General features: G+C 41.2%; 1 protein-coding gene across 7 annotated transcripts in view; it reads right to left on the reverse strand.

Annotated features, from left to right (window-relative positions):
* Window positions 1–736: 736 nt before the first annotated feature.
* Window positions 737–14111, reverse strand: part of FHAD1 (forkhead associated phosphopeptide binding domain 1) — a 45518-nt gene continuing 32143 nt past the window's right edge. For 4 of the 7 annotated variants that reach the window (XM_019541529.1, XM_019541527.1, XM_019541531.1 and 1 more), the window contains 6 exons: window positions 12846–12981; window positions 11700–11809; window positions 10850–10945; window positions 8755–8975; window positions 6844–7009; window positions 3019–3274 (listed from right to left, as the gene is read on the reverse strand). In XM_019541529.1, the coding sequence (XP_019397074.1) occupies window positions 3176–3274; window positions 6844–7009; window positions 8755–8975; window positions 10850–10945; window positions 11700–11809; window positions 12846–12981 (828 nt within the window). In that variant the 3' untranslated portion in view covers window positions 3019–3175. Of the gene's footprint in view, window positions 827–3018; window positions 3275–6843; window positions 7010–8754; window positions 8976–10849; window positions 10946–11699; window positions 11810–12845; window positions 12982–14111 lie in introns of those variants that run through there. The other 3 variants (XM_019541528.1, XM_019541530.1, XM_019541532.1) reach the window with 3 other exon arrangements.

Consider the following 14111-nt stretch of genomic DNA (forward strand, 5'->3'; position numbering starts at 1 on the left):
CTCCTCGTAAGGGGACCGGCAACCTGACATGACAGACCTGGCGCCCAGCAGGGAACATCACTTGCGGTCATATGTGCTCGGAGGTTGCAGGTAGAAACCACTGGATGCGAGTGGGGGCAACAAGGGAACCAGCTTACAGGAGAGCGGCTCTTTTGAAGGACGCCATTCTGATTTCGGAGTATTTGTATTGCAAAAACTATACAGCCGCCTAATATGGGCCCCCCCGGGGTGACTCCAGGTGGGCTCACCTGACTTGGGTGCCTGGGAAGCTGCTAGAGCAACTGAAGTCCGTTTGTAAACTTCTCAAGGGAAGTCCATTTGTGAACTTCTGGAAGCAGAAAAGCTGCTTGCAAGCAGCTAGCCTGGCTTTGCTAAAAATAAATGGTGTCAAACCTGATCTTCAACAAAGGAACCGGGTGGGTGGATGCAGGGAACGCAGTGGATGGAGCACACTTAGATTTCGGTTAGGGCTTTTGTCAGTCTCGCCAGACCGTCTCGTAAATAAATTGTGGGCCAGGCAAAACTACACGATGGGTAGACAGCTGGCTTAATATCCATAAAGGTAATTATCAATGGATCCACGTTAGGATGGCAGAATCCCAGAAGCATTGGGTGTTTGCAGCCTAAGGCCAGGGATTATCACTGGGTTGGGCTGCTGTTCCTGCTGGGACTAAAAAACTCGGGAGGCTTCTGGTGAGAGGGTCTTGCCCCTCTGCTCAGTCAGGGCCAGGAAAGAATCACACCCCACAGCTACTGGGGGGACTAGCACATTGGCTGCAATAGAGAGTCTATACAATAGGGATGCATCAGCAGTATCATAGTTAACCTGCAAAAGGGAGATGCAGCCTTTAATTGGATGTTAAATGCGTCTCAGACCGACTAAAGTAAAATCTACTACCAGTCAAAACCCAATATAAAATGCTTTGAGTTGTTGAATTGCATGGTTCTATGGCATAGTAATAAGAGAATCGGACGGTAATACAAACTTCATTCAATCCTCAGTATTTTCTCTGAGACTTCCAATGCAGGTGGCCATTGTGCCTTCTGAGTTGTGGACAGCAGTCTGTTAGAGGTTAAACATTATTCTCTCCAAGTTGGTATTGGTAAAGGTACTGGTAAATTCAAAGAAAGTGGGTATTGCCAATGCGTGGTATGACCCTTGTGTTCAGATGCCCCCTCAATGGGAACACTTCACACGATTCGCAAAATCCACCTTTTTGTGAAGTGAATCTTAAAAAATGCATGTCCTCCTGAATTCAGTTCTTAAATATTATCACTTCCTTTTTTCAGGAGTCCTGAGAACATACAAGTTTTCAATTTTGATAGAGAAGTTCAATGCCTATGAAAGTCAAACCCAAATTTTCTTTATCTATATATTTATAACCATTTCATTAAAAGCCACAACAGACCAAGCAGCGTGGCTTGAATTAGTTTTCTGAACTTGGCGTGTCTTCAGAAAACACTTGAGGTAGAGATCCAATTATTAGTGACCAACACTGACTTAGAGAAATAACTACAGCTCTTTGAAGATGACCTTAAGACATGAAGAGTTCTTTATGAAATCACTGAATTGGCAGAAACCAGCCACTCAGTGAATTAATAACCTGAGATGCACTTTAATTGCAAGTGAGGCACCATGAAGAACAGTCACAAAATATAAAAGAAAAGGCAAGGAATAATGGAGCCGGCGTTAATTTGGAAATGATTACTATGATTACTTGACAAAAAGATTAAAGTTGAATAGAAATATGACAGAAGTAGATGAAACTTTTTAAAATCCTTGGCACAATAATGAAGTGCCAAGGCAAAAATAGATGATTCAAGGGTTCTGCAGCTTCAGAAATTGGTTGGTGGTATCTAATAGGGAGTCGTATCCCAGAAATATAAACCAATGATGACAAAAAAGACAAGAGAAATACTACTGCAAACAGTTCCGAGAGAACAGATGGACAGGGCCATAGGAAAACATTCAAATAAAACAGGCGTGCAAGATCATGTATTGTCCCAAAATAAACTCAGGACATTGCACAGATGGAAGCACTCTGCACATCTTGTCTGAAAAATAGGCCAAGTCAATAAACAGAGCCATACTTCACCCAGTATGATAGCAACTGAACCAGAAAGTCTGCATCGGAGAAGAGCCATTAGTTATGGACTTTTGTACTGTACACAAAGCTAGCAGAGAGCGCATATGCCCACACGTGATGTCCTGGACATTTTAACACCAAGCAGCTAGTTTGTCACTGGCAAATTTTAAACAAGAATGATTTGCCAACACCGTTGAGGATGTAGATTATCCACAGGTGAAAGACTCTCCACAAACTGTTCTGAAGGAAATGGGGAGAGGATGAGCAGAGACTAAGTGTACCAGAGCCATTAGCTTACCGCGCCAACCCCACAGAGAATGGATTATCCTTACCTTGCACCTTGTAGAAATGAGTTTTTCCCAGATATCTAGAATTGGGTCTAGGGGAGTTTGAACTAACTTATTCCTTTTGGTTCTGCATTTCATTGTCAGGAAAGCTAATGATATGTCTGGCCAGAATCGGGAGCAGGTAAACCCTTGATATTAGGTACTTGGTGTATGGGAATATAGATGAGTGTCTGAAGGCTGGCTGTCAGACAAGGCTTCTAGATTGACTGAACATACCAGCACCTGAAAAGGACTTCTTTTTAATTAGTCCGAATTACATGGTTGACTGAATGATTCTGTTCAGAGTCATACCTGGGTATTGCTGGACCTAAGCTTTTAGAATCCAGTGGTGTATTATCATTTATGCCCTTCCATTATGAAACTGCTGGTATTTAGGACCATGTCAGGCCTAAGAGTTACAAATGCAGGACAAAAGTCACCCTAAGGGGACCCTGGTTATCTGAAGCCACTTTAAAAGAATACCTATAAAGAGTCTAAAAAATGATAATTAAAAATATATAAATCAGTGTGTGTTTAAAAAGATCTAGTCTTCTTACATTTCTAGTAATAAAAAAAAATATGATATGGTACACCGCGCAACTTTTTTTTTTTTTTTTAAAAAGACCCAAGTCCCCTTGCATTAAATTCTGAAACGTATCATTAATTTATTTACAGAAAAGCCAAAGTGTTATAATTAATGCTGTATCTATGTCGAGCAGTCTGCTGGCAAATTCCTACCATGGGATTTTGCCAGCAAAATATCTATGAGGTGTCATCACAAGGTGCTCTCCTCTTAAAGGTCTCTATCATGTGATTTGTTGCCTTCAGCTTTTCAGAAAAAGACATCTTTTTGGCTCCAGGCTGCAAGACAGAGGGGGAGAGAGAGAAAGATTAAAATATGTTCTTGGATGAGAGAGTCTAAAGCTTGAGGGCTACAAGACAAAACAGAACTTTCCTACCATAAGCTGAGAAGTGCTCGTTGCATATAATATATAGTGAAATCAACTTCCAAGTTTATGCAGCCTGGTAGCACCTTGGGAATCTGAAGTCACATGGAGGGAAATATGGGGGTGCACGTGTGGATCCTGCAGTTGGCTAGCTACAGAGATGCTACAGCTAGCTGCAGAGGGTGGTAGATTTGGATGAGGTGCCCTGATTCACTGCATGGATGCTGCTGGGTAGCTGCACATATGAATGTCAGGCCACTTATTGAGTCTACCGAGATACAGTCTAGTAAATGCTTTGCTTTAGAGATGCATTTCTATGATTCTTCTGACTCCTGTGTTTAAAATCTTAACTGTAACACTGCAGTAATGAGACTCTTCTACAGTCCAGTCCAGAATGGAAATAAGCTTGAGGGTGTGTCTGTTCAAAAGGACATTTGAAGTTGCATGCTTGTAACAATGAGCTAGTGACCGGGCGGGTTTAGCTGTACATAGGCCCACAGAGCACTGTTGGTGACCTGTAACCTTAATCTGCTACAGATCTCTGTTTGCCTCCACTGTGAAACTCTCTTTAGGAGAATGTGAGTCTTGCTGCAATCTGCTCCACTGCTTGGTAGTTTTGGAGATCTGCCTAAATGCGGATTAAACCAAAATGTGAATTCATTCTAATTTTGAATGCTGATATATTGCTAGCTCTTGGCATTTGTATAACTCTTCTTCCTTTTAGACCTGGACTGTTGCTTTGAAGTGCCAGACAGCAGCAAGAGAAAACCCCTTGCCACTGCACTGTTACTGGTCTGGAGGTTGGGGTATTTCTTGATAAGATGGCACTTATAGTAGGTCAAAGCCAGAGAAAATGGCACAGAGGGCAGTTACAAATTATTGTCTTCATTATGATTTCTACTTTCCTTTTCTTATGCAGACCACATTAGATCCCTTTTTGGCCCCCTCTCTCTTGATACGTGTTCCTAACTTGATATAAAGTGGGGCTACTTTAGGGGATTGTCCAGCCTTGGGTACCATTCAATATCTTCAGCAATGCTTGGAGGATGAAAATTGAGAGTACATTTAGCAAATGTGCAGATAATGCCATGCTTAGTGGAGTAGCTGGTAACTTAGACAAAATTAGGACTGAAAATGACCTTGGTAAATTGGAAACGGGGCCTGAAATAAATAGGGGGAAATTAAGTCAGGATGAATGTAACGTGTTGCACAGAGGAAGGAAGAATCAAATACACATAAGCAACATGGGGCGTGACTGCTGAGGCTGCAGTACTGCAAAAGATCTTGTAGTGGGTCATTACAGTTGGGATCCTAGTGGATCTGAAGCTGAATATGAGCCGACAATGTAATACAGTCTTCAGCACTGCTGAGGCCTTGCCTGGAGTATCTGCCCAGTTAGGGGCACTGCACTCCAAGAAAGGTTCGGGCAAAGAGTCGTAAGGAGAGTAATAAACATATGTAGCGGTCTAGAAAACGCAATATGTGAGGAAAGGTTGGAAGAACTGAGATTCTCTTTAAGGAAGAAAAGACTGGGGGAATTTCATAAAAGTCGTCGAATACAAAAAGGGTTGTTATTAAGAAGATGGTAATTCTTTTTTTTTTTTTTTTGTGGCCACTGGGGACAGGTTTAGAAATAATGGGCTTTAAATTGCAGCAAAGGAGATTTAGGCTACATATTAGGAAAAACCTTCTAACTCTGAGGGTCATTAAGCACTGGAACAAATACATTAGAGGTCGGGGAACCTCTGCCACTGGGAATTTTTAACACTGGGATGCTTTGGATGGAGGTGATCCTGCCATGAAGTGCCTTCCAGCCCTATGTTTCTATGGTTCTCAATAAGCTGTGTGCTAGACAAGTCTTTCAGGATCTGGTTTCCCTTCCAGTTGTGTTTGGTCCAAAGTGAGCTCACCTGACTGCAAGTTCCTTTCTCCAAAGAACGCAGCTATAGGCAGGATGATCCTGACAGCACTCTTGTCACTTGTCCTCACCAAACCCCAGTCATCATCAATCCCTTAGTTACTAATCTTGTAATGAGTATGACTCTCCCCTGGTGATGTGGTGGTTAAAAACTCTTGAAGTCCTATCAGAGTGTGTCTGCTGCCTCACTCCTGTCAGCTCTCATTGTCGTTTCCACAAGGAAGCTAATCAGATTTGTTATGCATGACCTCCCCTTCATAATCCCTTCTAATTGATCAGAGCAATCTAGTTCTAGATCCTGGTTTTTTTTTGTTTTTTTTGTTTTTAAGGGTTTACTTACTGATAGAAATAAAACGTACTCCAGTTCTTTTCTTCCCCACACAGGGGATGCCTGATATAATCTATGAATGTGTACAAAGCAATAATCAAGTGACAGAGAAATTGCCTCCCTTCATCCACATGGACTTCAGAGAAGGCTAGAGATTTAAGTGGCCTGCATAGAGTAGGTGGGTGTAGATCTGTAAAGGAGATTACCAATTACTGCCTCAAAACCCTGGCTTCTTAATCTTGGGATCCATCCCCAGGAACCTTGTTCTTGGGCAAACTAAACTGCAGCTCACTGTGAAAGAGTGGTTAAATATGAGGACTCTGGTGCTTCTGAAAATGTCAGCCTCTCTGGAAGGAGAATCTTACAGCAATGCGTGAATTAAGTGTGTTAGCATTGTGTAGTTCAGAATGGTAGACCTTTACTTAAATTGCCAGAAGTTTTGTTGCAACCATGTAGAGAGCACTTAACTTGCTGTGTAAATAGAAGGTATACCCAGGCTAGATTATGCTGGGAGAGGATGGCTTTTTGCATGCTGCCATATGCTTACCACTTTGAAATACACAGCGTCTCTCTACCACAAGCTGCTCGCAGAAATCTCAAAACTAATGCCTGCTCGTGTTTGCAGTGAAATAACAGGCAACTAAGGAATGAACAACTCCAGTTCCCTTAAGGAGTTTGGGGGACTCTAATTTTGCACTTTTTCAATCAAATACCAGGCTGGCTGTGTTGCTCCCCGTTTCCCTGCAATGTCATCTTCCTCCCAGGTTCCTCTGGTAGGTGCTAACTCCCCTCAGTGGTTTACCTGCTGTGTCTCTTGGTGTTCATGAATTAGCAGAGCTCACCTTCCCCTGCATCCCTGTGGCCTCTTGGCTGCGCTCTGTTCCTGCCGGTGCCTCTGGCTGGTTCAGAGACTTGTTTAAAACCACACAACTTCCCTATGCCTCAGTCTGTACAATGGGGATTCTGCTCTGAGTTCAACTGGATCTCACTGTACATACGCAGCTATTCTTTTGTACTGCTACAGACTTATTCACAGCTCTTCATTCAAATCACTGGATGGCCTAATGCTCTTTACCTCTGAATGTTATAGCACACATGGGAACTATTAAGAGATGGATCGCAGTTTCTACTATATAATTTAGCTAAAATCACTACACTGTTACTACTGCCTTCAGCTACCAGGGCTGCTAGCTGTCCATGGTACCGCTTTCATGATGTTGGGTCCAGAGACTCTTACCTTACGCAGTTTAATAGCCCGGTTCAATCTTTTCTCCTGATTGAGCTGGAGTTGTGTCCTCCCTAGCGCTTCTTTAAGCAGAGCATTCTCCTCTGCTTCTCTGTAGACTTCATCTTCCAATTTAGTCATCTCTTTCTGGCACACTTGTAGAGACTCCTTATTCATCCTGTACAAAACAGGTAGGGCTTTATTTTCACTCATAGCAAAAACACCTTTTATAGCTCTAGTAGCAAAAAAAAAAAAAGCCTTGAAGGGAGGAGGAATGTTGTTTATGTCCCCTTAGGCCCCCTTTACAATGTTAGAGCTGTGTAAGTGAGGATCAGGCACCTTTCCCATCCTTGTTGAAAAAGGCTGAATATATTTCAACAAGCGACACCCCCAAACATTTTTGTTTTAGTCCATAACAAATCTCTTATTAGGGTGCAGGTTTCTGCAGAAAGAAGTAGCTAGGGGGCTATTTCTTGCTTTTCCCATTGAAATAAAAATGCTTTCTCATCGATGCAAGCAACGATGGGGGTAGCAGCACGTGCGTGTGTGCACATGCACAAGTCCACTCTGAGTATATTTGCTGGAAATATTCACCATTTATTCCTAAAGAGAACAGAAGAAGGACAACACAGCGCAGTGCCCAATAAGCATAATTTGAACAGAGGGTGAAAACTCTGCAGATGCTCTTGGGAGTTCCCTCTATGGGAATGTAATGAAAATACCTGCCATCCATCTGGGGCAGAGGCGGGCAAAATGCAGCCCGCAGGCCAGATGCAGCCCACCAGGCCCCTAAAAATTTAGAAAATTAATATATATGCCCCTGGCTGTCTATCATGCAGCCCTCGATGGCTTGCCAAAACTCAGTAAGCGGCCCTCTGCTCAAAACAATTGCCTGCCCCTGATCTGAGGTAATTTAGTACTCTTCAGAGTTAAAAGACTTGCCCTTCAAAAGTATTTTTATGAGTTCTGACAGAGAGATCTTAGTATCCAGGGAGAGGGAAGAAAAATAACCCTATCCTTTCCTTCCATTTGAAAGCAGGATTTTAGGATAGGGATCCAAAAGATCTCATCCTGTTCTCTACTCCCTTTTTTTTTTTTTTTTTCTGCTTTCACATTCCAAATGATTTGGAAATATTTCTTTTACAAGATAAAGAACACATGAAATGTTTGTGATTAAATAGAGTAATGTTGCCTCATCTGCCATGGGTGTTTTTTTTTTTTTTTCCCCCACAGCATCATATAAATAATTAAAGGCTAAATAATTATCATACCCATTCGTAGTTAAGATGAATATCAATTAGAAAAAATACACAAGAGTAATGTAATATTGCTACAGAGTAAAGCCAGAAACCTCTCTATACCAATCTTTCAGCTACATCTCAGAATGCTAGCTTCAATTTTCATGTTTTAAGCTTTTAGAGTGGATAATTAATTTCTTTATCCCAAACTGGTTTCAAATGAAGACTTTAAATAGACGAACATGTAAACAGGATACAAGGGCTTAAAATGGGACTGTATTAAGGTCTCCATTTCTGGAAACTGCACATACAACTTCCATGTGTTCAATTAGTTCTTTGGCCAAGGACTCCTGGATTTTCATGCAACAGCAGAGTTGGCCATCCCATGCCATTGGTTTTTAAGAAGGACACTTATACCATTGGTTAGCTTGCTGTGGACTTAGAAGGTATGGTTTTAGGGAGCTATGCAGATCAAAGAGAGCCTCTCTCTAGTTTATGCCAGCTTTACAACAGAAGCATGCAATAACAGAATGAATCTTTTTATAGAAACACAAATATCCTGTGATTAAAACTGAAACATAAATCGCTCCTTTTACTAAGTTTTTCATCGTGGTGTCGGGCCTCTCTGCTACAAAGCTGGATCTGCTTTCAGGGCTCTGTAAATAGTTTAGTGGGCTTTCTGTACCTGAGCTGTTCAATGTCTGACTCGTACTCTTTTAGCAGTAGTTCTTTCCTTTCTAGCTGGCTTTTGAGTTTACTGATCTTATCATATAACAGTTCAAGGTCCTTCTGGCGCTGCAGTCCCACTTTTTCCCTCTCATCTTGAGAGAGATGTGTAACAGGCTGCACCCCTGTCAGCTCCTTCATATTCATCAGACTTCCAAGAGCATGAATTAAGTCAAGGTACTGTAAGAAGAACAGAGAGTGAATCATTTACCAGGAATGCCTACTCCTAATTAGAATAATATCACACTGCTCACCATCTGTTTTCATTCTGCTTTAGTGCAAAAGATTAAAATGTAGTAAATAAACCATTTTCTGCAGTCGTCTTTGCTTACATTTAATGTATATTCCCCTCTCAGCTTATTTTTATGTGTTCCTTAAGAAATCAAGCAGAACAATAAAATACCCAGTAGGTGCATTCAAGCATAATACAACATAGAAAATAATAATCTGACTAGGCAAGGTTGATGGATTTAGATTTAGAGCCAGATCATAATCAAAATTTAAACCAAGATTTAGAACCACCACTGAAATGAGGGCAAAGAACAAGATTTGGGGGCTCTGTTTTGATTCCAGGAAGGAGGAACCAAAGTGGGATGTAACTTCTAGGTTTAGGATGGGGAGATTTTATTTAAAGTACTCTGATTTTTCTTTTCCCCATCACATTTTAATGAGAAAAGAACAAGTAAAACATGGCAGGTGAGCCATCAATATAAACATGATGAGTCTAGTGCACTGGCTCTATCATAGGGCAGTGATTCCTGGCTGTGGATCACAAAGCTCTCCTTGGGCACGCAGGGTTAGTGTGGCGCATCCTGAGAGCCACGCTGTTGGGAAATGGGGAGGCAGCTCTCATTTGGTAGGTGCATTGGAAATAGTTCGTAGAATGGAAAGACCAGAGTCCCCCACAAAGGGAAGGGTCCAGATGATGAGCAGGGCATAATTGCGATACTGCAGCTGGCAAAGCAAACAAAACTCTGGCTTGCATCTGCCGATGCATCTCGAGCAAGACCCAGGATGTCATCCTCCCACTGCACTCAGCCTTGGTGAGGCCGCAGCTGGAGTACTGCATCCAGTTTTGGGCTCCACAATTCAGGAAGGATGTGAAGAAGCTTGAGAGAGTCCAGAGGAGAGAGACGCACATGATCAGAGAGGCTGCAAGCTATGGGACTCTTCAACCTGGAGAAGCACAGGCTCAGGGGCGACTTGGTGGCAGCCGATAAGTACATAAGGGGTGTGCATCAGGATCTGGGGGAACAGCTGTTTACCAGACCACCCCAAGAGATGACAAGGTCCAACAGTCACAGACCGCTTTAGGCTGAACGTAAGGAAAAATGTCTTTACTGTCTGAACCCCCAAGGCCTGGAACAGACTCCCCCCAGAGGTGGTGCAAGCACCTACTCAGGACACTTTTAAGAAACATCTGGATGCTTATCTTGCTGGGATCCTTTGACCCTAGCTGATTTCCTGCCTCTTGGGCAGGGGGCTGGACCCAATGATCTCCTGAAGTCCCTTCTAGCCCTAATGTCCGTGAAATGAAATAAAAGCCCAAACTAATATACAGGATGCAACAAAAACCCTTCCTGCCTTAGCACAACCAGGAAATTGAATCTGATTTTTAATGGACTCTTTAGTTTGCTTTCCATGGCCAACCAATTAGAGAGACGCATATCCATTTACCCTCTGAAAGCACTGACATTCCTCAGTCTGCTGAAATTTGGAAGCTCCTCTCTTTTCAAAGCCTTGCTTGTGCCATCCAGCACACATGTAACATGCTTGGCCCCCTGATTTGAGATCCCCCTCCATGGTGGGAAGTCTTGATCCTAATCTCTTCAAGGGCATCTTTTTGGAAATTGAAACAGAAGGAAAGAAAACACACCACTGGGAACTGCAAGGACTGCACCCCTCCAGGTAGAGCCTTGGGGTTTGCGCAGTACCTGCAGATATGGGTGCGTACTCCAACAAATCTGAGATTCCTGAAGTACTGAGAAGCAGACCTTAAAATGACCCACAGTGTACTACCCACAAATGCAAATTTACCTCTTCTTTTTACTCACCATCTTCTCACTGAGGTCGAAAGCATCAGACATTTCCAGCTTTGCTGTCCTTCCCATGGCTATATTTGAATAGACATTGGGAGAATAGCGTGATAGCTGAAACAAAACAAGTATTATTCATTATAGATCAAACTGCCTTGTCCTTCTCTCGGAAGATGAACCCGAACCCCCCTCCCAAGTCTGTGGTGTAAAAATTGTTACCAGTGTCAATATGTGGCATTTCTGGATGATGTAAAGTCCATTTAAAATGCATTTTATGTTTTTTGCAAAGTACAGTGGTACTTGGGTCTGAGCAAAGGATCTGTCACGGAAGTCTCTGCCTACACACTCTTCTCTTTTTCTTTCTCCCTGGCTTGTCTGTGTTTTATCTCTGAATTTTTAAGGCAGAAAATTATCGAATATTGTCAAATGAAAACCAAAACATTCACTTCAACATAAAGAAATCACTGGGTTTCATCCTTGGTTGCCTTCCTGTCCGACAGTCGTTCGGGCCATCAGAAGACTTTCCTGATTGTCTTCCGTACAGATTGCGAGATTCTCTGCTGGTCTATCTGCATAGTTGCACTGAAGTATAACATTAATAGGAGCTGGCCATCTAAATCCCCTTACAGCCTTGAAAGCTGCAGCCTAAAAATGGAAATCCATTGGCCATTCACCATAAAATGAAAGTATTGGAAAAGTTCCAAATTAATATAGACACAAGTGTTACAAAGAGAGATAGTACAGGAATTGTGTTCACGGCAAAGATATTGAGAATATTTATTTTGCATCTTACTTTTATTGAATCTTAAAGATGCACCTGCTTATTCTAATGAAACCACAATCAAAATATACACAAAATTCTATTTACCTTGCTGGCTTCCTTTTTCATAGGCATATGTTCCTTTTCTAAGCCTATTTTCTGAGTTGCTTTCTCCGGTAGATCTTTCTTTAGTACAACAAGTGCCTCGGGAACTTTCTCTTTAATAGGAAAAGGAACAAGTAAACCCCACGCTATTGCTACAGTATCACATATAAGATAAAATGGATTTACTAAATGCACACTGTATTAAAGGTCAGTCCTCAAAGTATTTCCTAAAGAAATGTGTACAAATATACATACAAAATGAAATAATGCATGTACCACGTTCGTTATGAACTCAAGAACAGTATCTATTGCAAATATAACAGTTGGATGCTATTTTTCAAGTTTGAAATTCAGGGAGTGCAGAGGCAATGGCTGTTTTCATTCTGGAATTTTATGAGGATCACTTTTACTTTGATATTTTTGTAAAAAAGGTAAAAAATTATAACAGTTAAATGAAGCACAATTTATTAAAAAAAGAAGGAAAACGTAAAAAACCACACAACTTTATAAATACAGCTCATGAAGTTAAGTTCATTTTTGGTAAAAGCAGGCCAGCTGTTGATCTGAGTGGGATTGTACCTGCTTACAGCAGAAGCAGCTGTTGCCCAGGATATTTAGATAGGTTTCTTTCTTTACTCTCAATTTTGAGCTACAATAACTGCAAATTAAAAGGTGTTTCTAGCTGATTCACTTTCCCAAGCAATGAGCAGGGTGTATTCCTTCACACACGTATACCAGCCTGTCTCTGAAGGATATGTAACCATGAGCCTGGTTTTGCATGTGCGCAAACCGAGTCAATGATACAGACTTTCAGCGGTAAAAGTAAGAGAAGACTTTGACTCTCTAACGTCAACAGTTATAACTCAAACTTCAGAGTGTGTTTCTAGGTTTTAAACATTGTACTCTTTCAGTCCCCAAATTTGCAAGGACTTTAAATGCATGCGTAATCTCAAGGGTTGACTTGGACTACTTGAGTGTTAATGTTATGTTACGCATGTGTTAATAAGTCTTAGCAGAATATTTGTAAGAACCCGAAAATTCAGTGGTACTAACATCCCGTGCTTGATTTTAATTTTTCAATTGTAGAATTTGCTAAATTCAAATAATTACCAAGGATGTTCTAGCAGAAGTAAAGCATGCTGTCCTTACTTGAAGAATGAGTCTTTTCTAGTGTCTTTATTCTATCTCGCAGTTCAATCAATGCATCTTTTTGACGCCGAATTACTTCCTCATGTCTGAGGCCTTTACATTTGGCTCCTAGGTCCGCCAAGTCCAAAGCTGGCTCCTGAAATGAAGAACCCATCCAAACCACCCTTGATTAGATTACAATTTACTGTGCTTTGCACAAAAGACAAGTAATTCTTGAAGAACTGTGATGTTATGAGCCAGGTTTAAAGTAAAGTAAAGATGCAGGTGCCTGGGCCATGAAAATCCTTCGGCCTTTCCTAAAACGCTTATGTTTAATGTCTAGTACTTGCAATTCCGCTTTTGCTGGCTTGAAACTATATACTGATCATCTTAGATGCACCAAGAGGCCAGATGGTCTAGAGAAAGTGGCTTTCTCCATGGGGATGGGAGGTCCAGAGGTAAAATAGGCTATCTTGTCAGTCCTTCCCACTGCTGGCTAGCAGTACCTACAGGAAGTTTATTAAGCATTAATCTCAAAAGTGTAAATTGAAGATAAATTTTTCAGACCTTTCAATCCTGTACAAAGTTTAAATAAAGGTGCTGCTCCCCTGAAAGACTTCTCCATTCTTCTACCTTCAAGATATTTCATGCAGCACATTGACACATTTCTCATTTTCAAAGCATGCCCTTTGAATCCTTCTGAAACCCACATTTGGAAGTGAGCCCAAAAAGCATGCAAATAAATTGTTTAAAACATGCAAATGAGTATTTCAGTATTCTACCACAGCTAGTGCTTTATTACTAATATACATAGATGTAAAATCTGCACAAACATATTAATTCAAATGCATGCAGTGATAAATGGAGGATACTAATTAGGGTAGCTGGAAACTTTCCCACCTCCCTGTGCGTACAATAAATGGTTGGTGATAAACTCTAGTTCAGTATCCAGCCACAAATTACTATTTGGTCTACTGGAATCAAATCATTTCAGCTTACCTTGTTCCTCTCATTGTTTTTGCAAAAGATTGATACAATGGAATGAATCTTTTCCTGCTTTTACTACCTATTTTAATGCATTCAGATTTTTGAAGCAAGGAACTATATTGAATGTTTCCAAACAGAATGGGGAAAAATTGAATTTTTTTCCTTTTATTTATGCAACTGTATAGTTGCAAGACAAGCTTTTGGGTGCAAAGAACTCTTCTTCAGGTCTGGGGTGAAATCAAATGTGTAACACTTTTCCCAACTACAGTTGGTCCAATAAAAGATAAGTTGGTCCAAACC

The sequence above is a fragment of the Crocodylus porosus genome, unplaced genomic scaffold (genome assembly GCF_001723895.1).
Source record: "Crocodylus porosus isolate Cpor-Errol unplaced genomic scaffold, CroPor_comp1, whole genome shotgun sequence".
Lineage (NCBI taxonomy): Eukaryota > Metazoa > Chordata > Crocodylia > Crocodylidae > Crocodylus > Crocodylus porosus.